Raw genomic sequence first — 25,526 nt, forward strand, 5'->3', positions numbered from 1 at the left:
AGCTGATCTTTTCCCATTCCATTTCACTTCACACCCAGCTAAGGCTCTTTGAGGGAAACCTCCCATGCTTCCTCAATGACTGATGTTAAATCTTACCACCTTTTGCCTTATCTGTTCTTTTTTTCTGTATAGGGCCACACCTGTGGCATGTGGAAGTTCCCAGGCGAGGGGTCAAATCTAAGCTGCAGCTGCTGGCCTAGGGCAGAGGCACAGTCACACCAGATCCTAGCTGCATCTCATGGCAATGCTGGATCCTTAACCCACTGAGTGGGGCCATGTGTGGAACCTACATCCTAATAGATACTAGTTGGTAGTATCTATTTTATCACCTCTGAGTCCCAATGGGAACTCCTGCCCTACCTGTTCTATTGGTCTTTTCTGACTTGGTTCAAGTTAGTGTCTACTCAGAGTCCTGTACCCCATTACTTTTGCATTTTCAGCTTGCTTCATACCTCAGAAATCCAGCTCAAGTCCGACCCATGCTCTAAGTCTGTCTGTCATAGTGCAATCACATTTTACTCAAGTTTGTTTAATTCTGGGAATTTTACATGTTGAGAAATTAAAATCAAGACTTCTTGCTTTAGGGAGTTCCCGTCGTGGCGCAGTGGTTAACGAATCCGACTAGGAACCATGAGGTTGCGGGTTCGGTCCCTGCCCTTGCTCAGTGGGTTGACGATCCAGCGTTGCCTTGAGCTGTGGTGTAGGTTGCAGACGCGGCGGCTTGGATCCCGTGTTGCTGTGGCTCTGGCCTAGGCCGGTGGCTACAGCTCCGATTGGACCCCTAGCCTGGGAACCTCCATATGCCGTGGAAGCGGCCCAAAGAAATAGCAAAAAGACACACACACACATACACACACACTTCTTGCTTTAGGAGTTCACACACACACACACACACACACACACACACACACACACTTCTTGCTTTAGGAGTTCCCTTCATGGCTCATCAGTTAACGAACCAGACTAGTATCCAGAAGGACTCAGGTTTGATCCCTGGCCTTGCTCAGTGGGTTAAGGATCCAGCGTTGCCTTCAGCTGTGGTGTAGGTTGCAGACTCTGCTCAGATCTGATGTTGGCTCTGGCTGTGGTGTAGGCTGGCAGCAGCAGCTCTTATTCGACCCCTAGCCTGGGAACTTACACATGCCATGGGTGTGGCCCTAAAAAGACTAATAAATAAATAAATAAGGATAATGCTTAGGGGAGAGCAGATTTTAAAAAGATAGCTAAAGTAGTTGTAGAATTGTGCATTCTGAAAAGCCTTGTAGCAAAGTGATTAAGTGTGCCTCTAGGGTTAGATGACTATAGTTCAGATCTAAATCCAACATTTACTACTAGGTGACCTTGGAGAAGTGATCTCTCTGCTTTTGTTTCCTCGATTGAAAGTGGACTAATGGGAGTTCCTGTCCTGGCGCAGTGGTTAACGAATCCGACTAGGAACCATGAGGTTGCGGGTTCGGTCCCTGCCCTTGCTCAGTGGGTTAACGATCTGGCGTTGCCGTGAGCTGTGGTGTAGGTTGCAGACGCGGCTCGGATCCTGCGTTGCTGTGGCTGTGTGTAGGCCGGCGGCTACAGCTCCGATTTGACCCTTAGCCTGGGAACCTCCATATGCCGCGGGAGTGGCCCTAGAAAAGGCAAAAAGACAAAAAAAAAAAGAAAAAAGAGAAAAAAGGTAAAAATGGACTAATGATAATTCACCTAGTGCATTGGATTGTTGTATTCCATGTTATTAGTAGCATGTAAAACTCTGAGGAAAATGCCTAGGGCGTACTGTATGCTCAGAAACATTAACTATGATTATTATGCTGGGAAAATTAGTCTTGAACTGTTTGAGTTTTGACTGGGATGCATCCCTGCATAGAATATTACCATCCTGAAAAAATTCTTCCTCCTTGATAGTTTCAGAGACTAGTCAGGATGCTACCAACCTCTTTGAGGAATGTAAATAGAATTGGGATGAGGGGAGATACTCCTTTCCCTGTTAATGTTATAACGCTTAATGAAGAAAATTTGGGAAGAAGTTAAGAAAAATATAAAAACTATAGAAGTTTGTTCATAATCCTACTACTACCCCAGTGCTAGTAATCATACTAGCTGAGTTTTTTCTAGTTTTTTTTCCTGTGCTTTTTTTTCTTTTGTCTATTTAGGGCCGCACCCACAGCATATGAGGAGGTTCCCAGGCTAGGGGTCGAATCATAGCGACAGCTGCTGACCTACACCACAGCCACAGTAACGCCAGATCTGAGCTGTGTCTGTCACCTACACCCCAACTCATGGCAACGCCGGATCCTTAACCCACTGAGTAAGGCCAGGGATCAAACCTGTGTCCTCATAGATACCAGTCGGGTTTGTTAACCACTGAGCAGGACGGGAACTCCATCCTGGGCTTTAATTTTTTAATGTACAAATAAGTTATGATTATTACACATGCACAGAATGGTAGGGCATGTAGCCTAGAGTAGTAAAACTGTTGTAACATTCCAGGTGATGGACATTGGGGGTATGGTCTAGGTCTCTGATTGTAGAAATGAAGCATGGGATCAGGAGACAAAGGTATTTCTGAGATTGAACTAACAAACTTTGGTGTGGTGGTTTCAAAGATAGTTTTTTTTTTTTAGCTCTTTCTCCTGAAAAGAGGCAGATGGAACATAGGAGGAAGAGCGTATTTGCTGGGGAAGTTGTTTGTTTTCAACATGTTGAATTATAGATTTGAAGAGGACATCCAGATGGAAATGCCTAATAGGCAGTTGAGGTATACGGAAAGGATTTAAGAGATAATCTGTCTGGCATATGAATGAGAGCACACAAAGAAGAATGTTTAGAATCAAAAGGCTGGTACCTGATTGGGCTAATTTATCTGACTAAGCATATTAGTTCTTTAAGGGCAGGAAGAGTCTCCATCTCCTGTACCAAGCACAATATTGCCACATAGAAGGCTTTTGAAAAATAAATGAGTTTATGGAACAAAGAGAAAAAGCCATTATTTTGTCTTTGAAGAATGCCAGTGGACTTGAGGGAGTCATATTTAGCATTTATTGCCCTTTTCTCATTCAGTTTTGTTGGTGTCTAAAATTTAAATTGCTGAAGAGAAACAGTATACCTCCGTTTTTCTTTACTGCTTCTTTTTGTTGTTGTTGCTTTTTAGGGCCGAACTTATGGCATATGGAGGTTCCCAGGCTAGGGGTTGAACTGGAACTGCAGCTGCTGGCCTACACCACAGTCGCAGTAATGCTGGCTCTGAGCCTCGTCTGTGACCTACACCACACACAGCTCATAGCAATGCCAGATCCTTAACCCACTGAGAGAGGCCAGGAATTGAACCCACATCCTCATGGGTCCTAGTCGGGACCCGCTGAGCCACGAAGGGGACTCCCTCTTTACTGCTTCTGATGGAATTTTGTTTACATGAGGTAATTTGGATGGCTATAATTCAGCTTAATTTTGTTCTTTTAAAAAAAGATGATAGCGGGAGTTCCCGTCATGGCGCAGTGGTTAAAGAATCCGACTAGGAACCATGAGGTTGCGGGTTCGATCCCTGCCCTTGCTCAGTGGGTTAACGATCCGGCGTTGCCGTGAGCTAAGGTGTAGGTCACAGACGAGGCTCGGATCCTGCGTTGCTGTGGCTCTGGCATAGGCTGGTGGCTACAGCTCCGATTAGACCCCTAGCCTGGGAACCTCCATATGCCGTGGGAGCGGCCCAAGAAATAGCAAAAAGACAAAAAAAAAAAAAGATGATGGGGGAGTTACTGTCATGGCTCAGTGGAAATGAATCTGACTAGGAACCATGAGGTTGTGGATTCTATCCCTGGCCTGGCTCAGTGAGTTAAGCATCCGGCATTGCTGTGAGCTCTGAGATGCAGCTCAGATATGCATTGCTGTATGGCTGTGATGTAAGCCGGCAGCTGTAGCTCTGATTCGACCCCCAACCTGGGAACCTCCATATGCCTCGGATACAGCCCTAAAAAGACAAAAAAAAAAAAGAGATAGTGAAGATTGTTGCGATGATTCTTCCAATGTCCAGAGTATGCACATAGTGGCTATCTATGTTAAGGAGACCTCACTGTTTAATTTTATTAACGCATTAGGGGAAAAGAGTTAGGAATGTGGAGTTCCTGTTGTGGCTCAGTGGTTAACAAACCTGACTAGTATCCATGAGGATGTGGGTTTGATCCCGGGCCTTTCTCAGGGGTCCAGGATCTGGCATTGCTGCAAGCTGTGGTGTATTATAGGTCACAGACGTACCCTCGGATCTGGTGTTGCTGTAATGTGGTGTAGGCCGGCGGCTGCAGCTCTGATTCAACCCTTAGCTGGGGAACTTCCATATGCCTTGCGTGAGGCCCTTAAAAAAAAGATAATACAGGAGGTTCCTAGGCTAGGGGTCCAGTTGGAGCTGTAGCCGCCGGCCTCACCACAGCGCCTCAGCCTCACCATAGCAACGTGAGATCCGAGCCATGTCTTTGACCTACATCACAGCTCACAGCAACACTGGATCCTTAACCCACTGAGTGAGGCCAGGGATCAAACCCGGAAGGAACTTCATGGTTACTAGTCGGATTTGTTTCCACTGTGCCACTATGGGAACTCCTTAAAACAATTTCTTTCTGACATGGATTTTAATAAATTTCTTAGGAGGGATTATGTGAAATCTTAAATAAGATTATTGATAAGCACACATTCTCCTCTCTACTCATTTAGCTGGAAAGGATTGTTGTGCGGTCAGTTTTATGATCCTCTGTTATTACTCAAGTTTTTTCCTATTTTATTATTAAAATTTGGGATTTGATTAGATGGGGACAATACTCTTCTGAAAATACAGAAAGAGCCCACTTAAATGACTGTGATAAAACCGCATACTTAATTGATGGGTATACTACAGTAGTTTAACTGGCTTGATCATTCAAGTATGTAAAGATCAGATAATCCAATGTGTTAGTTAAGAGAGCTTTTACTGGGCGTTCCCTTGTGACTCAACAGTTAAAAAGATCCAGTCTTGTAACTATTGTGGCTCTGGTCACTACTGTGGGCCAGGTTCACTTCCTGGTCTGGAAATGTCCAGATGCCATGATGCGGCCAAAACAAAAAGAGAGAGAGAACGCTTTTACTGTATATTGTATAATGATTTCCCCGTTTTTTTTGTTGGTTTGTTTTAAGACCAATTAGTTCTTAGTCATCAAAACTGATATAGGGACTTGTTACTTGTGGAAACTGCAGGAAAAACTGCAGATAGGTGGAATTAGAAGACAGGAAGGGAGTTCCTGTCGTGGCGCAGTGGTTAACAATCCTGACTAGGAACCATGAAGTTGCGGGTTCAATCCCTGGCCTTGCTCAGTGGGTTAAGGATCCAGCGTTGCCGTGAGCTGTGGTGTAGGTTGCAGACGCGGCGGCTTGGATCCCGTGTTGCTGTGGCTCTGGCCTAGGCCGGTGGCTACAGCTCCAATTCGACCCCTAGCCTGGGAACCTCCATATGCCGCGAGAGCGGCCCAAGAAAATGGCAAAAAGACAAAAACAAAAACAAAAAAACAAACAAACAAACAAAAAGAAGACAGGAAGTTTGGAATCCTTGAAGAACTTATTCTGGGGGTAATGAATTCAAATCATACGTAGTTCACTCAAGATACAGTTGCCCTCTGAAAATAAGACTTGCTAGATGGAGTTGCCCCAGCCCAGTCAAAATGTCTGTTCTGGGGGAAAAAACTTGCACAGTTTAAGTCTTAACCTGATGAGATAATATCAATTAAGCATAAACAAAACCTTTTAAGCTGTTTGAAATATGTTAATAGTAGGGAGGGAAACTTTGTGGAACTTAGACCATACAAGAATTTGGCAGAATTTCCATGCTGTTCGGAGAGAACACAAGCCAGCTTCCCATTGTCATTTGAACATATACTTAGTGTTAGACACACGTAATTAGTAAGGCTTTATTGTGGTTCTGTTTTTCGTTGTTGTAGATTTTGAACTCACCAGATAACCTCCTTTTTTGTTTTGTTTTGTTTTTGTTTTTTGGTCTTTTTGCCTTTTCTAGGGCTGCTCCTGAGGCATATGGAGGTTCTCAGGCTAGGGGTCTAATTTGGAGCTACAGCTCCCAGCCTACGCCAGAGCCACAGCAACGCAGGATCCGAGCTGCGTCTTTGACCTACATCACAGTCACAGCAACAGTGGATCCTTAACCACTGAGCGAGGCCAGGGATCGAACCGCAACCTCATGGTTCCTAGTTGGATTTGTTAACCAGAGCCAGGACGGGAACTCCCAGTATGGGAAATGGGGTACCCTAGGTGGTAATATTACTATCTTCCATTGTAAACAGATAAACCGGCATTTGGCATATATGTTACTTTTTTGAAATAAACTTCATAAACAAAAATATAGGAGTTCCCGTCATGGCTCAGTGGTTAATGAACCTGACTAGTACCCATGAGATTGCGGGTTCAATCCCTGGCCTCATGCAGTGGTTGGTGATCCGGTGTTGCCGTGAGCTATGGTGTAGTTTGCAGACACAGCTCTGATCCCGGGTTGCTGTGGCTGTGGTGTAGGCTGGTGGCTACAGCTCCGATTGGACCCCTAGCCTAGGAACCTCCATATGCCACAGGTGTGGCCCTAGAAAAGACAAAAAAATATATATATATAAACTCAACCTTTTATAAATTGGTAAGTGTAAATTAAGCCTAATCATTTATATGTGTGTAGGAAAAAATGGATTTTATGGAGCCATAGAGCTGAGGCCCATACTCAGCAATAAGTCTCTTTATAGAAGGCAGGGATCATAGTCTTACTCTTGTATACCCAGTGTTTGGCACATGGTTTGTGCTCAATTTAATGTCATATTAACAAAACTCATTACTGAATTTCAGAGATGGTAACTCCAGACATCTAGTTAGATCAGTTATAAGCATTTTATGCCTCTATCATTAGATTTATTCTCATGTCAAAAGTGCAGCCTGCCTTTTCTTTAACTCAGCAAAAACAATTCATTAAGTGATGAAAATAGAATCCTCTAAACAGACCAGAGCCTAAAAAGGCAAATAAAAGGTGTATGCATCTGTTAGGAAAAAAAAGGAAGGGGTAGTACATTTAAGAACAAAGACAGTCTGTTTGTTTCATTGTCTTTATTTTTTAAATAATAAAAACTTTAATTTTATTTTTTAGACCTTACTGCAATATGCAAGCAACAAGAATGCTTCCGAACACATTGTGTATCTTCTGGAGGTATATCGACTTGCCATCCAAAGCTTTGCCAGTGCTCGCCCCTATCTAACTACTGAGTGTGAAGATGTCCTCTTAGTGCTTGGCAGATTAGTACTGTAAGTTTAAGAACTTAACTTACTCTTAAAATTCAATGTCTTTGGTTGTAATGTTTGCCTGACTTCTCTTTACTAAGGCATCACATTGTTCAAAGCACATCAGAGTCATACCTTTGAATGAAATTTCTCTTGCTCTGAGCCTTTGTATTCACATTTTCATGAGATAAAGTATGAAGTTCAGCAGAGCAACATAACCTTTAATTGTCTCTAGAGTCTTTTTTTTTTCTACTCAGGCTTAGAATGATGCTTCTTTTTGCAGGGGCACAGGGGTAGGGGTGGTGTGCACCATGGCACATGGCGGTTCTCAGGCTAGGGGTCCAATCAGAGCTACAGCTGCTGGCCTGTGCCACAGCCACAACAACGCCAGATCCAAGCTGCACCTGCATCCTACACCACAGCTCACAGCAATGCAAAATACTTAACCCACTGAGTGAGGTCAGGGATTGAACCCATGTCCTCATGGATACTAGTCAGATTCATTTCTGCTGAGCCATGACAGGAACTCATCAGTTATATTATTTGAACTCAGAATTTTACTAGCAGAAAATATCAGGGTACAATGTAAGCTTACCACCCCAGAAGTCTTATGATAATTCAGCTGCTGTTTTTAATGATTTGACTACCTAATAGCAGGCCAAGTTATACCTGTAATATAATTTTATTTGCAAGTTGGAAAAAATACAATGGCTGTCAGTTTTTAGTTGGGGAATCACCTTTTCGGTTTACAGATTGTTTGGTGGGATAAATTCTAGTCTGGGTGGTCCATTTTATTTTTCTCTGGTCTTCCCCTGTTTTCCTTCCTATTCTGCCTAGTCCAAAACCTCTAGTATACCTTTATGAACATAAACATTCCTTGTTTTGTAATACCATTATTCCTCCTCTTCAGTTCTACCTTCTGTATTATCTATGTTAATCCTTAAGGGGATAAAGTAGCATTCTGCAAGATTTTAGAAAGACGTTTAGTATTTTGAGTTGATCTTTATTCACATTGTTACGTATTTCCCTTTAAAATTTTTTCCTTTTAGAAAGGTGTTTAGTATTTTGAGTTGATCTTTATTCACATTGTTATGTATTTCCCTTTAAAATTTTTTCCTGTGGAGTTCCTGGTTGTGGCTCACCGGTAATGAACCTGGCTAGTATCCATGAGGATGCAGATTCCATCCCTGGCCTCACTCAGTGGGTTAAGGATCTGGTGTTGCCATGAGCTGTAGCATAGGTTGTAGATGTGGCTTGGATCTGGCGTTGCCATGGCTGTGGTGTAGGCTGGCAGCTACAGCTCCAATTTGACCCCATTCTGGGAACTTCCGTATGCCACAGGTGCAGCCCTAAAAAGGCAAAAATAAAATAAAATAAAATTCTTCCTATTATTTTTTCTGGATAATGGTTAGGGCGGAAAGAAGAAACTTTTTTCTTGCTTGATTTGTTAATTAAAGATATGGCCTTGCCAATCTTTCTGCTTTCACTGTAAGTGACAAAAACTTATATAGATGACATTTACATATATTTATCACTATATCAGCTTAATTGACAATAGCATGAGCTCTTATTTTTGTCTTCTAGAATCTGAATGGTTTCTATATGGCAACTTTCTTTACGACCTCTAAACTGCTTGAAATATGATTTGTAAAATTCTTATATTCTTACCAAATCTTTAAGAGCAGTAATGTAATTATATGATTTGTAAAATTCTTATATTCTTACCAAATCTTTAAGAGCAATAATGTAATTATAACGCCTCATAGTTTTTCTTTTTTCTCTTTTTTTTTAAAGTTGGAAAGTTAATATAATAAAATTGAGTAAGATTTTGAGGAGTGAAAAACAAATATAAAATAATCTAAATAAATGTAAAATGTATATTAAGTATCACTGTCATATTGTACTTGATTATGACTATAATCACCTTTATGTGGTGACTTATTTATATTCTAGGAGCTGTTTTGAATTACTGCTCTCAGTTTCTGAAAGTGAACTGCCTTGTGAAGCCTGGGTACTCTTCCTTCAGTCTTTACAGGTGAGTTGATTTGGACTCAAAAAAGTTCTCTGTGTAGGTATCTAAGACACCTAGTTAACTTCTCCCAGAAAACTAAAATTGGAAACTTGGAACAAAAACAAGTTCATTATATACTGGTATTAATTTCGCGGGCTGAGAAAAAGGCCTTCCAGATGAAGGGAATGTGCTAACAGTTTTTTTTTCATTTGATTTTCTTAGCCTTTACGTAGCTTAGAAATCAACACAAAGTTTTCATTCTTCAAAAACAAAGTTTTAGAGAGAATAAAACTATTAAAAATATAAAATTTGAAGTTCCTGTTGTGGTTCACTGATAATGAACCAGACTAGTGTCTTTGAGGACTTGGGGTTTGATCTCTGGCCTACTCAATGGTTTAAGGATCCTGAGTTGCCGCAAGCTGTGATGTAGGTTGCAGACATGGCTTGGATCTGGTGTTGCTATGGCTTTGGGGTAGGTGCAGATCCAATTCTGTCCCTAGCCTGGGAACTTCCATGTGACTTGGGTGCAGCCCTAAAAAGAAAAATAAATAAATAAATAAATCAAAATAAAATTGTTGCCACCTTTCCTGGTGGCACAGTGGGTTAAGCATCTGGTGTTGTTACTGCTATGGCTTGGATCTCTGCTGTGGTTCAGATTTGGTCTCTGGTCCTAGAACTTCTGCATGCTATGGGCATGGCGACACACAAATAAATACATATCTTATAAACATATACAGTTATATATTGTATTATGTATGTATAATTATGTATTATATAATTGTATATATTTATAAGTTAGCACTATTTGGCTCATTCATATTACACTTCTCTAGTAATCTCCCAATACTTCAGGGACTTAAAATGCTAAGTCTCTTAAACAGCCATAATAGTCATCAGAGATTCTGTTCATGCGTTTTGCTTACGGGGAGCTGCATTGGCTCTCGTATTGGATTGAGAGTCAATGTTCTTAGATGAGCAGATCAGAGAGTAGCAAGTTGGGAAGAGGAGAGTAAGGTAGGAGAAAAGGAACTGCACTTCTAGTAGTAGGAAGTAAATTTGCCTTTTACCGGTAGAGACAAAAACTATTTATTTATTTATTTATTTATTTTGGTCTTTTTGCCTTTTCTAGGGCCGCTCCCACAGCATATGGAGGTTCCCAGGCTAGGGGTCTAATTGGAGCTCTAGCCACCGGCGTATGCCAGAGTCACAGCAATGCGGGATCCGAGCCGCGTCTTCGACCTACACCACAGCTCATGGCAACGCTGGATCCTTAACCCACTGAGCAAGGCCAGGGATTGAACCCGAAACCTCATGGTTCCTAGTTGGATTCATTAATCAATGTGCCATGACGGGACTCCAACAAAAACTATTTAAAGAAAATAGACATAATAAGTAAAATGGCTATCATTCATTTATTATCATTATTTATGTACCAAATACTCTGTATTAAGTTTTACATTTTGTATCTTTTAATCACATTGAAACCGTATAACATAGAGATCATTTGAATCTCCATTTACAGATGGGGAGACAAGCATAGAGAGGTTAATTAGATTGCCCAAAGTTACACCTAGGTTATACCTAGAGCTTGTTTTGTTTAACTGCTTCCTTGAGGACGCAAATTCCATTAGAGCCTGGACCTATTTTATGTAGGCATAAGTAAAGATTTGTGGGAGTTCCTGTCATAGATCAGCGGTAACAAACCTGATTAGGATCCATGAGGAAGCAGGTTCCATCCCTGGCCTTGCTCAGTGGTTAAGGATCTGACATTGCTGTGAGTTGTGGTGTAGGCTGCAGATGTGGCTTGCGTCTGGCGTTGCTGTGGCTGTGGTGTAGGCTGGCAGCTGTAGCTCCAATTGGACCCCTAGCCTGGAAACTTCCACATGCCGACATGCCACGGGTGCAGCCCTAAAAAAAAAAAGAAAAGAAAAGAAAAGATTTGCATGCTGTCAGACATAACTCATTACCTGGAAATTTCTTTCCTTTGGGATATATAACCCAAATAAAATGATAATGTTAATCTTTAGATTTTTCTTTGTCGTGTTCTTGGTCTTTTTTAATCCCTATAATGTGGTCTTAATTTGTCAAATATTGATACAGCTGTTAAAATCATCTTTCATGTATAGCACATTGATTTTTGTCATTCTGTTTTTTTTTTTTTTCTTTCTTTCTAGGGCCACACCTGTGGCATATGGAGTTTTCCAGGCTAGGGGTTGAATTGGAGCTATAGCTGCAGGCCTATGACATAGCCACAGCAATGTGGGATCTGAGCCGTGTCTGTGATGTACACCACGGCTTATGGCAACGCTGGATCCTTAACCCACTGAGTGAGGGCAGGGATCAAACCCTCAACCTTACGGTTCCTAGTTGGATTTGTTTTCATTGTGCTGCAATGGAAACTCCCTGTCATTCTATGTTTTGGGGCCTGCCGGTAGTTTTGCCCTGGTATAAGACATTCTAGAAGGGCAAATGTGCTTATTGGGACTGTTAGTATTTTTATTAGTATCCTTTACAGAAAGATTACTCTGGTATTTATTCTTCAATTTTATGCCTAAATATTTGCCTTTTTCTCCCACCTGTGTAACTCTTAAGTATTCATCAGACATTTAGGATATATTTCTGAATATGTGTTCAGTAAAATAAAGGCAGTAGAGGTACAAATAAATATATAAGGCATGGTCATCTAACCCTTCCAGGGCTTTTTTTTTGGGTCTTTTTAAGGCTGCACCTGCGGTTTAGGTAAGTGCCCAGGCTAGGGGTCGAATGGGAGCTGTAGCCACTGGCCTATACCACACCCACAGCAACCTGGGATCCTAGCCACATTTACCATCTACACCACAGCTCATGGCAACACTGGATCCTTAACCCACTGAGCAAAGCCAGGGATCAAACCCTCGTCCTCATGGATACTAGTCGGGTTCACTTACACTGTGCCACAATGGGAACTCCCCCAGAACTACTTTTTATATTCCCTCATTTCTGGATATGCCTTTTTTTTTTTTTTTAGGAGTCACATGATGCATTATTGGAATTTGGAAATAATAACCTACAAATACTGGTTCATGTTACCAAGGAGGGGGTGTGGAAAAACCCTATTCTTCTTAAAATTCTGTCTCAACAGCCAGTAGAAACAGAAGAAGGTAAGCTTAAAACTATACTATTGAAGGAGGATTTAGTTCTTAGAGAATTAAAATTTATTTCTGTGTTAAAATTTTGTGAATTTTACCTGTGTGTCTAATAACCAGTCATTCTTTTCTCCTTTGAATAGTAAAAACTAACATTTAACTAATTAGCATTTAATGTTTTGCCTAAGGATTCTTGAATTTTTAGGTAGTGTTTTTAAAGTATCCCTTTGTCGGAGTTCCCATCTTGGTGTAGCCAAAATGAATCCGACTAGGAACCCATGCATGAGGTTGCAGGTTCAATCCCTGCTCAGTGGGTTAAGGATCTGCCATTGCCATGAGCTGTGGTATAGATTTTATATGTGGCTCAGATCTGGCATTGCTGTGGCTGTGGCATAGGCTGATGGCTACAGTTCTGATTAGACCCTTAGCCTGGGAACCTCCATATGCCTCAGGTGCGGCGCTAAAAAGACAAAAATAAATAAATAAAGTGTCCCTTTGTATTTGTTTTTAAATGTTCCATTGAATAATAATGTTTATATAGAAATTCCTGAGATAGAAATGAATAATCTGTTTCAAGTCTTTGGTATATAGTAGAGCTTTACTTATATTTTGTTGACTAGTTACTATAGCTGAGGAATATTTAAAAAAATTTGCTTTTTATTTTAAATTTATGAAACATTGGAATTTAGGTATTGTGCAGAGATAGGCAAAGAATGAAAATTTGCAGTTTGTCAGTTTAAGGCCAGAAGATTTACAGGTTTGAGTTGATATTTGCATTTAAGACACAAAATATCTCATTTTATATGTCCAACACTTATGATTTCATTTGTTTTAAGTTATTTGTAAATGTATGTTTCTGGAATAAGAGTTTCGGAATAGTTTACATTTACACTTTCAATATATCTTTAGTTCAGCTTTTAGGACATGCCATTAGGATGTTAACGTCTTAAAATATCCCGGTTAGCTTCATTCACCAAGTTTGATAAACTACTGTATACATGCTGCTTGGGTTTTTCTGTACACTGAGAAGATTGGTGTTGGGTTCTTAGATTTTCTCTTGGTCTCTTTCCTCTGATAATTCTGTTGATTATCAGTTAGACTGACAAAAGAAAATGAATGAGAAAAGCTGTTAAATAGAAAATAGATTGATATTTATTGTTTTCTGTTGAGGTTCCCAATAAATGGCATTGTTTTGTAAAAATAGGCAGGTAGGGGCCTTTATTATTATTAAAAGTTGCTAGAGGACAGAGCCAAAAGTATCTCAAAACTAGGCAGATCCCAGTCCAGATAGGGCTTGACAGGAGTGCAGAATGCATGGTCTCTGTAGACAGGCCCGCACTCAAAAGGAAAAAGATTGGAGTTGCTTTAAATGTCCCTAATTTATTTTCCCCAATGTACTAATTAAATGTATCACCCCACTTCAGGAGTTAATGGTACTTAATTTCTTGTCACATAGGAAAATAATCAAGAATCGGGGAGAAGCATTGTTACCTAACATCCATGGTATTCTATACATTCAGTAAAGATTAAGTACCTACTATCTGTAAAACTCTGAATGGGTATAGGATACCCACATATGTAAGCCGAAAATCACAGTACAATTGGTGGGCAGCCAATGAATGGCCTGCTTACTTTCTCAGTTGACCCTTACTAATTTCACACCAGCAGATTAGCTAATCTTTATAGTTACACTGCCCTTGCAGCCCAGATATTAACATATTTGATGGAGTTCCCATCTTGGCCCAGTGGTAATGAACACAACTAGTATCCATGAGGGATGCGGGTTTGATCCCTGGCCCTGCTCAGTGAGTTAAGGATCTGGTGTTGCCGTGAGCTGTGGTGTAGGTTGCAGACACAGCTCAGATCCCATGTTGCTGTGGCTATGGAGTAGGCCAGCAGCTGCGGCTTCCAAATTGACCCATAGCCTGGGAACCTCCATATGCTGTGGGTGTGGCCTTAAAAAAAAAAGGCAAAAGAAAACATATTTGGAGGTCCCGTCTTGGCTCAGTGGTTAACAAATCTGATTGGCATCCATGAGGACGCAGGTTCAATCCTTGCTCAGTGGGTTGAGGATCCAAGCGTTGCCGTGAGCTGTGGTGCAGGCTGGCAGCTACTGTTCCGATTTGATGCCTAGCCTGGGAGCTTCCATATGCTGTGGGTTTGGCCCCCAAAAAAGAAAGAGAAAACAACAACAACAACAAAACAAAACATATTTGATGCTATAAAGCAGTGACTTTCATTTCACTTTTTTCAATAGCAGTAATCAGAAGCGTAAAAGTACAATTTTTTTTAACCTCTAAGTAACTCAGAAAATGGTTTTCAGTTTAGTTTTTTGAATTAAAAAAAAAGTTTCTAAGATTTTTATTTTTCCTGCCATGAGTTCTTGAATTTTATAACCTTTTCTCTCAAAACAATCTCCAGTTTATTATTGAAGTGTGTAATAAGTACCAGTTGTTGACACTTTGCCTGGCATGATCAGCAGGGCATTGAGTGAGTCTTACCACCCAGGTATCAAAGTCCTTTCTATCCCAAGCCATCTCAGTGGCCAGCCACAAAAGGTAAGCCTGGCAAGACCAGGCCCAGCCACAGCCCTACTAATGGTTCCTGTCTTGAGCCCCATTGCTCACAAAACCACCCTTACTTCCAGTGGCAATGACAGCATCCCACAGCCCCAGAGACCTCAGGCTCATCAACCTTGGGGACCTTCCTTCCAGTGTACCAGAGCGGTTTCAGAGCTGCTTTTTGATATATGCCAGATTTTCTAGATGACCTGTGCTCTGCTTAGCACCCTCCTCCCCTCTTTCCCATAATTCATGACATTAAAACACTATTTTTTCTCCATTTTCCTTGAGGTTCAGCAGGGCCAAAGCAACAGCCTTTTGCTTTTTTTCCCCCTCTCTCCCCTACCAAGGGTTGAAGGAAGAGATCCATCCTAATTGTTCAGAGGCACTAACTTCCCCCCTTGTAAATCAAACTAAGAACCTGCCAGCTCTTACCTCTCCCTGGTTGTTTTTCCTTCTCACCTCAGTTTGTTTCTCTTGTAGTACTTACATCTGAAGCCATTTTGTGAATTGTCATGTGTCACCTGAGCCTTCACTAAAAACAAAAATGCTCTTTTCTGTTAGGAAAAAAAAAACCTTTTACTACACCTTAAATGTTGTCATTTTTTTTACACATCGAAGTATATATAGGAGGTAACCTGTCATGATGTTTTTTAAGTTTTTAAATGGCTCAGAAAAAGAAAAACTAGACAAAGAAATATGGCAAAATGGTTCAGTTGTTGGATCTACGTGGAAGAGAGGACATATGATTAAAAATTTTTTTTTTTAATGAGGAATTCACTGTCTTTTATTTCTTTATTTATTTTTTTGCTTTTTTAGGGCCACACCCACGGTATATGGAAGTTCCCAGGCTAGGGGTTGAATCCGAGTCTGCCACCTACACCACAGCTCACAGCAACACCAGATCCCCAATTCACCGAGCGAGGCCAGGGATCGAACCCACATCCTCATGGATCCTAGTCAGGTTTGTTAACCGCTGAGCCACGAAGGGCGCTCTAAATTTTTTTTTGAATTAAAATCTTTGGAAAAAATAAAATACAGAAGAGATCACAATTGGGAGTGAGACTTCTTGTCGTAAACTTATATCATTTTAAATATTGAAGCGTATGGGTGGATTTTTCTTTCTAAAATACAGTTAAGTAAGGATTGATTTGACAAAATGATTTTTAAAATAGAGTTTTGATCTGTGTGTTAAAAAATTGATATCATGGTTTAACTGTGATTATAATATGTTGAGTAAAATAGTTTTACTTCATAGAAATAATAGCTGCAATTTATATAGTGCCTATTATGTGATGGGCACTGTATTAGTCCCCCCATCTCATTTAATCCATTAAACAGGTGAGAGATCACACATGCCTAAGGCCACATAGTTAAAACTTGAAGGGAGAACCTGAGCCCAGTTGAGATATTTAAAAGATTTTGATTGATTACAAGTGATAACCAATCGGTTGCTGAATATATGGTTTTATTAAACATCCGTAATATATAAAACATTGTGCTTAGTGCTGTAGGGAATACAGAAGTTAATATGACATGGTATTTGTTTAAAATTGCTTACAGCGTGGAGTCCCCATCATGGCGCAGCAGAAACGAATCTGACTAGGAACCATGAGGTTGGCTGGTTCGATCCCTGCCTCGCTCATTGGGTTAAGGATCCAATGTGGCCATGAGCTGTGGTGTAGGTCACAGATGTGGCTCGGATCTGGTGTTGCTGTTGCTGTGATGTAGGCTGGCAGCTGTAGCTATGATTAGACCCCTAGCCTGGGAACCTCCATATGCTGTAGGTGCAGCCCTAAAAAGCAAAAAATAAAATAAAATAAAATAAAATTGCAGACAGTTTAATCAGGAAGTGATCAGAGACAAATAATAGCAGCTAGTATTGAGCTTGATTTTGTGCTCAGTGTCTTATATGCATTGTGGTATTTCATTTATGATTCTTTCGTCTCTGTGAGGTAGATGTTACTCATCTTTTCATAGAGAAACTTGAGGCTCAGAAAGGTCAACCAATTTGTCCAAGGGTCTCACGCCTAGTATGTATATGGGTCATGACCCAGACCCTGAAATCTTAACTTTTGTACACTCTAATCCTTTATTACTGTACTTGCAGAGAAAACTGAGTGTGGTAAGAGAAGTAAAATGCTATGGAATTTAGAAGGGTTTTATAGATAACATGCCTGTTTTCAGGTGTGGGATTTGTGCAAATGCATACAATCTGGAGCAGATAAATAAGAGCAGAATCTGCTGTTAGGCACACTGGGCTGGTAGGGTGACAGATGTGGCAGGAAATAATATAAAGGAATTATATTTGAGAGAATTTTAAAAAGAACTGTTGGGGCAGTAACTAAGTTGATTTCCTTAGGAAAGGAGTTGGCAAGGAAGGATTGCCAAAATTTCATTTCTTTATGTTGAGAGAATACTATTACTGAAAAATAGAAATAAGGAATGAGTAGCTACTTGAGATATGATTGTAAGTTCATTTTGTGGAATTTAGTGCTTTTGGGACTAAAATAGAAAAGCCCAAGTGATTTATTTTCTGTCCATGCCTTTTGATCTTGACTGTTTATTGGAGTATCTGTGCAGTTTGACATGGCAGGCATGCACATACACCCCCCACACACACCCACACACCCACTCAACACCCCCCGCCCCCAAGGTCCATAGTCCACTAAATCAAAATCAAAATCTCCAGAGGTGGAGCTCTGGAATACAGACCTTTTTGAAGAGCTACAGAAAATGGGCACCCTCCACCTGTAAATGCTGGGAGTATAAATTGGTATAATCTCTGGAGATCGATTTGGCAGCAGTTTCACTTCTAGGAATTTTTGTTTAGGTGTAGGCATGTATAAAATGGCCTCTGTACAAGGCTGTAAATTACAGCATTATTGACAGTTGCCAAGGATTGGAAACAACTTTCAAGTGTATCAGGAGGGGATTGATTAAATTAATTGTGGTACATCCATACAGTGGAATAACATTCAGTTGCTACAGGTATTGAGGTAGTTTCCCTAACAGTGATGTGATAGAATAACCTGTATGATCTGTTAAATGGGAAAAGAAATATGTCTTCTGTATTCAGAATGTTTCTGAAAGGGATAAACAAGAAATTGGAAATGGTTACTGTTTCTTGGGGAGAGAGGCTAGGGGACTGGAGTCAGGGTAGAAGGGAGACAGCTTTTAACTGTATACCTTTTTGTGTGCCTTTAAAGTTTTTTGTCCCTTGCATATATGGTATTACCTTTTTTTTTTAAAGAGAATTAAAAAATCTTTACGGTTGATTCTGATGTGTAGTTAGATTGGGCCAGGGGTTCTCCCCCCACCCACCTTGCTGGTGGTTAACCATTAATATTAATGATTTCTATTCCACATGTGACCTGTAGACCTAGTTTCATGACTGTTACCCGAGGGACTTATAGAAAATCAGAATCTCAGGTCCTATCCTAGACCTACTGATTTAGACTCTACATTTTAATAAGATTCCTAATAATACTATGTAATGATGCCACACACTTTATGAGTATTTATTGTTCATAAATTGCGGGCTTATTGAGAACACTGTACAAATTAGTGTTCAGGTGCCTAATATTGAGTACTGCTGAGAGCAGCATTTTCCAAAGTGTGTACTGAACCAGGAACATAGATTTTACATTGTACTAATGATATATGTAAAAGGGTTCTCTGGTCAAATCAGTTTGGGAAATATTGGGTTAAATAAAAGTGAACAGTTTTCTTCATTGCAGGACTGTTCAGAGATTTGACCAAGGAATCCTTTTTTTTTCTAGGACTATCTCTCAGGTCTTTTGGTCGGTGGAACACACTTTGAGAAATGCCTGGTTTAGAGGAAAGACCACCACTGGCTTTGGAATCCTTGGCAAGTTACCTAATTTCTCTGAGTATTAATTTTCCTAACCTTAAACTGGGGATAATAATACTTGCCTTGGTGGTGGTGTGAAGAATAAATGAGAGGTATATAAAAACACTCAGCTTAAAGCTTGGTACCTCAAAAATGTTCAAGTGGTAGTTGTTAATATTATGTAGAATACTTGCCTTTTTTCCTTGTATTTATGCTTATAGTTCATTTCACTGTTCTTGACTCTCCTTATCAGAAAGTGAAGGAGAAGGGTCAAATAATGAATTTTGATGAAATGTTATTAGTAGCTTTATTAAAAAGTTTGGTGTTCAAAATAAAACTACTAAATAAAGTGGGAATAATTAGCATTTTTTTTTTTTTTTTTTTTAAGGCCGCATTGTGGCATGTGGATGTTCCTGGGTCCTTTAACTCACTGCACAGGACCAGGGATTGAACCCACGCCTCTGCAGTGACCCTAGCCACTGCGCCACAGCAGGAACTCCATAATTAGCAAAATGTATTTATTTTGCTCTTTGCTCTGTTAGATGAGTATTGAGATCACTTCCCACTTATATCAGCTGACTTTTTATCCCCTAAAAACAAACAACAATAAAAGATATCAAACTTTCATCTTTACAATCTTGGCACATTATGTGGTATGTTATCAAATGTTTCATTTTTCCTTTTTTCTAGTCAATAAATTGATTGCACAAGAAGGACCTTTCTTTCTGCAAATGCGAATAAAACATTTGTTGAAATCTAACTGCATCCCCCAGGCTACTGCTTTATCAAAAGTATGTGCAGAATCTAAAGAAATTTCAAATGTGTCATCTTTTCAGCAAGCCTATATCACATGCTTATGCTCCATTCTTCCTAATGAAGATGCTATTAAGGAGGTGAGTAAAGCAATTAACTGCTGTTGTCATTCACACTAACTGTGAATTTAATACATTTTAATAATTGTTGCATGGCAGAATGAAAACCAAGACTTTAATTTTTTCAGGCTACTGAAAAGTACCATTTTAATTGTATATTTAACTGCTCAACAGATTGAATGTAAAGTGATATCTTGTAGGTGGATTTGGAAGTAGATAATTAAAGAATATGCAGATGGATGTTTATGTATTGGGGTAACGGTTTGCTTTGAAATCTTTAAATGTGAAAGTCTTTTTTTTCTTAAAGTGATCTCTTTGGGAAATGTGGAAGTTACTAATGCTAGTGTCGAGGGATAAACCAAAGAGAATGACACTAAACTTAAGCTCAAGTTACTGTATTCATTGAACTCTATAAGCAGGGAAATGTGGAAGTGAGAACAAATAGGATATGAAGGAAAATAATCAAGTGATTGAGTCTTTTCTTTAAACTATTTTACCAGCAGGTTACATTCTTTTTAAAAAGCCTGAATCATTCTTTTCCTTAGAAAAGTTAGATTTAGTTTTCTCTAATAGTTTTTGATAAGTTTTACAGAGAAAAATGAGGAATTCCTAGGCTATTTTCCATCATCTACCTTTTAATTCTCTTACCTGCTGTTCAGATCTTACATACACATTCTCATTTTACCCCTACACTGAACTTACTTATTAAATGTGGGAATCCCAAGAATCTGGTTCTGTGCTGTAGTAATTCTTAGATTTTTATAACAGTTTCAACTGTAAATATCTTAGTCTCCAAATGAAATTCTCCATCTTTCCACTTCACCCCCTTTAATACACAGACTACCAGTACCAACAGTCCATTGATTCTGTCAGCTTTTTACTCTCCTTCATCCTTTTCACGTACTCACTTCCCTCCTTACTCTACTTTTCCATAATCAGTCATTATTATCACTACCTTGCAGACACTCTCAACCCCTCTGCTGGTCTCTTCCTTAAGAGACCAGTACTTATTTGACTGATCTGTATTCTTATTATGGCTACTGCTCCAGGTACTCTTTATATTTACCTGCACCAGCAGGGCCAGACTTGGGTGGAGAAAAACCTGCCAGCTGATTTTATTTAATTTCAGTCACTCTTTCTTCCTTTCTTCTGTCCGTCCGTCCGTCTTTTGAGGGTTGCACCCATGAGTTCCCAGGCTAGGGGTCAAATGGGAGCTGCAGCTGCCTTGATCCCTGGCCTCACCAGATACTTAACCCATTGAGCAAGGTCAGGGATCCAGCCCACGTCCTCATGGATACTAGTTGGGTTTGTTTCTACTGAGACACAACAGGAACTCTTGAGTCACACTATTATTTTTTTAGTCCAGTCACTCTCTCATTCTTTGAGATTACTGTTTCCTGCTTTTGCTATTCTCTTTAAACCTATACTACAACCCCCCCCCACCTCAGTCTCCACTGATGAAATTTTTCTTGTTTCTTTGAGGAAATTGAGGCAGTTGAAAGAGAATTTTCATATCTGTTCACCTATGTGAATTTATGCATTTACGTCTTCTCTTTGTTATTAGAGACAAACTGTAGCTGTTCACCCCCACTAAAGCCCAGCAGTTCCCCTAACTTCTTTTTCAGATCCCATCTGCTCTTGCCCCCTCAAGGGTAACACTGCAGTTTTCCCTTTGTCTACCGTGTTATCAGTTCCCACTCTGCTCTAACCATCTCATCAGCATTTACACTGTTATTTTGTCCTTTTTTGGGGGGGCCATGCACACAGCATAGAGAAGCTCCCTGGCCAGGGACTGAACCACATCACAGCAGCAACTTGAGCCGCAGTAGTGACAATCCCAGATCCTTAACCCACTGAGCCACCAGAGAGCTCCTCTTCCATTTTTAAAAAGGAAACACTTCTCCTTCCAGCTACCACTCCCATTTTTTTTTCCTGACTTTCCAGTGTAAATTCTGAAATGAATTGCCTGGATTTACTGTTGAACATTTTTCTCCTTGAATGTATTATAATATGACATTGACTCATACCCAGTTCACCATATCATTAAATCCAACTGGGAAAGCAGTTTTAAGAGGGAAAATTATAGTAATACAAGTCTACCCCAGAAAACAAGAAAAATCTCAAAAATAAACAACCTAATCTTACACCTGAAGGAACTAAAAAAAGACCAAGTAAAACCCAGAGTTAGTAGAATGGAAGATGTCATCTAGAATCAGAGCAGAAATAAATGAAATAGAGATTTAAAAAACAATATAAGTGGAGTACCAGTCGTGCCTCAGTAGAAATGAACCCGATTAGTATCCATGAGGATGCAGGTTCAATCCCTGGCCTTGCTCAGTGGGTTGAGGATCCGGCACTGCTGCAAGCTGTGGTGTAGGTCACAGATGTGGCTTGGATCCCGCATTGCTGTGGCTGTGGTGGAAGCAGGCAGCTACAACTCCAATTTGACCCCTAGCCTAGGAATTTCCATATGCTACAGGTTCAGCCCTAAAAAGAAAAAAGAAAAAAAAAAGAAAAGATGAAGTTTTCAAAGAGCTGATTTTTTGAAATGTAGGCAAAATTGACAAACTTCGAGTTCCCGTCGTGGCGCAGTGGTTAACGAATCCAACTAGGAACCATGAGGTTGCGGGTTCGGTCCCTGCCCTTGCTCAGTGGGTTAATGATCGTTGGTGTAGGTTGCAGACGCGGCTCGGATCCTGCGTTGCTGTGGCTCTGGCGTAGGCCGGTGGCTATGGCTCCGATTTGACCCCTAGCCTGGGAAACCTCCACATGCCGCAGGGGCGGCCCAAGAAATAGCAAAAAGACAAAAAAAAAAAAAAATTGACAAACTTTGAGCCAGATTTGTCAAGAAAAAAGGAGGGCCCAAATCAATAAAAGAAATAAGAAGTCACAACTGATACCAAAGAAATACGAAAGACCATAAACTGCTGTGGACAACTGCATGTCAATAAAATGGATAGCCTGGGAGTTCCCGTCATGGCGCAGTGGTTAACGAACCTGACTAGGAACCATGAGGTTGCGGGTTCAGTCCCTGCCCTTGCTCAGTGGGTTAACGATCCGGCGTTACCGTGAGCTGTGGTGTAGGTTGCAGATGCGGCGGCTTGGATCCCGTGTTGCTGTGGCTCTGGCCTAGGCCGGTGGCTACAGCTCCGATTCGACCCCTAGCCTAGGAACCTCCATATGCCGGGGGAGCGGCCCAAAGAAATAGCAAAAAGACAAAAAAAAGAAAAGAAAATTACAGGCTGATACCACTGATGAATATAGATGCAAAAATTCTCAACAAAATATTAGCAAATTGAATTCAGTAAAACATTAAAAGGGTTATGCACTATGATCGATCAAGTGGGATTTATCTCAGAGACACAAGGTTGGTTCACTATCCAGAAAACAATCTATGTGATATACACATTAAATAAAAATAAAATATGATTGTCAATAGATGCATAAAGGGCTTTTGACAAAATTCAACATCCATTTATGATAAAAAAAAAAAAAAAAAACTCTGAAGAAATGGAGTTCCTGTTGTGGCTCAGTGGGTTAAGAACCCGACGTAGTGTCTGTGTGGATGTAGGTTCAGTCCCTGGCCTTACTCAGTGGGTTAAGGATCTGCAGTGGAGGTTGCAGATGCAGCTTGGGTCTGATGTTGCTGTGGCTGTGGCATAGTCTGGCAGCTGCAGCTCCAATTTGATCCCTAGCCTGGGAACCTCCATATGCTGCAGGTGTAACCTTAAAAAAAAAAAAAAAAAAACTTAAAAAGTGTATATAGAGGGAACACACCTCAACATAACAAAGGCCATATCTAATAGTTCTATAGCTGATACCATACTCAGTGGTGGACAGCTGAAAGCATTTCCTCTAAGATGAGGAACAAAACAATAATGTTCACTCTCTCCACTTTTATGCAACATAGTATTGAAAGTCCTAGTCACAGTGTCAGACAAGAAAAAGAAAATGAATCCAAACTAGAAAGGAAGCAGTAAAACTGTCGCTGTTTGCGGGTAGCATGATACTATACATAGAGAATCCTAAAGACACCATTGGAAAACTGCTGGAGTTCATCAGTGAGTTTGGTAAAGTTGCAGGATACAAAATTATTGTATAGAAATCTAGTGTATTTCTATACACTAAGAGTGAACTGTCAGAGGAATTTAGAAAACAATCCCACTTAAAATCACATCGTAAAAGGATAAAATACCTAGGAATAAATCTGACTAAGGAGGAAAATACTTGTGCTTAGAAAACTACCAGACACTGATAAAAGAAATTGAAGGAGACCCAAATAGATGGAAAGATATACCATGTTCATGGATTGCAAGAATTTGTATTGTTAAAATGACCATACCTACGGCAGTCTACAGATTCAGTGCAAACCCTGTCAAATTCAGTGACATTTTTCACAGAACTAGAACAAAGAATTCTAAAAATTTCTGTGGAAACACAAAAGATTCCAAATGGCCAAAGCAATCTTGAGAAAGAAGAACAAAGCTAGAGATTCAATTCCCTGACTTCATACTTATAGCTACAAAGCTACAGTAATCATAAAGTATGATACTGACATAAAAACAGTACTATAGATCAATGGAACAGGATAGAAAGCCCAGACATAAACCCACACACCTATGGTCAGTTAATCTGTGACAAAGAAGGCAAGAATATACAATGGAGAAAAGACAGTCTCTTTAGTAAGGGGTACTGGGAAAACTGGACAGCTACATGTAAAAGAATGAAATGGAACATTCTGTAATGCCATACACAAAAATAAACTCAAAATGGATTAAAGACCTAAATGTAAGACCAGATATTATAAAACTCTTAAGAGGAAAACATAGGCCAAACACTCTTTGACATAAATCACAGCATTATTTTTTTGGATCCCCCTCCTGGAGTAATGAATATAAAACCAAAAATAAACAAATGGGACCTAATTAAACTTAAAAGCTTTTGCTCAGCAAAGGAAATCATAAACAGAACAAAAAGACAATCCACAGAATGGGAGAAAATACTTGCACACAAAATGACAACGGATTAGTCTCTACAAACAGCTCAGGAAGCACTATATCAAAACAAAAACAAAAACCCAATCAAGAAATGGGCAGAAGATCTAAATAGACATTTCTCCAAAAAAGACATACGGATGGCCAAAAAGCAAATGAAAAGATGCTCAGCATCTCTAATTATTAGAGAAATTCTAATCAAAATTACAATGAAGTATCATTTCACATCAGTCAGCATGGCCATTATCAAAAAGTCTACAGGTTCCCTGGTGGTCTAGAGGTTAGGACTTAGTGGTTTCACCACTGTGGCCTGGGAACTTAGGTCCTACATCAAGGTGCTACATGCTGCAACCAAAAAAAAGAAAAACGTCTATGAACAAATACTGGAGAGGGTGTATAGAAAAGGGAACGTTGCTACACTTGGTGGGAATGTAAATTGCTATGGCCACTATGGAAAATAGTATGGAAGTTCCTTAAAAAACTAAAAATAGGAGTTTCTGTCATGGCTCAGCAATAATGAACTTGGCTAACATCCATGAGGATGCAGGTTTGATCTGTGTCCTTAGTCAGTGGGTTAAGAATCTGGCATTGCTGTGGGTGTGGCTATGGCTGGCAACTGCAGCTCCCTATTCTACCCCTAGCCTGGGAACTTCCATGTGCTGCAGGTGCAGCCCTAAAAAGCAAAGCAAAGCAAAACAAAACAAAACACACAGAAACAACAAGAATAGATCTACCGTATGATTCAGCAATCCCACTCTTGGGCATATCTCTAGAGAAAATCATAATTTTTAAAAACACATGCACCTCAGTATTCATTGCAACACTATTTATAATAGCC

At 40.1% G+C, this 25,526-nt stretch overlaps 1 protein-coding gene across 3 annotated transcripts in view; it reads left to right on the forward strand.

Moving 5' to 3' along the window:
• The window catches only part of RLF (rearranged L-myc fusion), a 93,972-nt gene that overhangs the window by 18,348 nt on the left and 50,098 nt on the right, over positions 1 to 25,526 (forward strand). For 2 of the 3 annotated variants that reach the window (XM_003356327.4, XM_021096011.1), the window contains exons 2-5: positions 7,142 to 7,296; positions 9,226 to 9,307; positions 12,291 to 12,423; positions 19,513 to 19,715. In XM_003356327.4, the coding sequence (XP_003356375.2) occupies positions 7,142 to 7,296; positions 9,226 to 9,307; positions 12,291 to 12,423; positions 19,513 to 19,715 (573 nt within the window). Of the gene's footprint in view, positions 1 to 7,141; positions 7,297 to 9,225; positions 9,308 to 12,290; positions 12,424 to 18,751; positions 18,841 to 19,512; positions 19,716 to 25,526 lie in introns of those variants that run through there. The other variant, XM_021096010.1, reaches the window with a different exon arrangement.

Source organism: Sus scrofa, chromosome 6 (genome assembly GCF_000003025.6).
Source record: "Sus scrofa isolate TJ Tabasco breed Duroc chromosome 6, Sscrofa11.1, whole genome shotgun sequence".
In the NCBI taxonomy this organism is placed as follows: Eukaryota; Metazoa; Chordata; class Mammalia; order Artiodactyla; family Suidae; genus Sus; species Sus scrofa.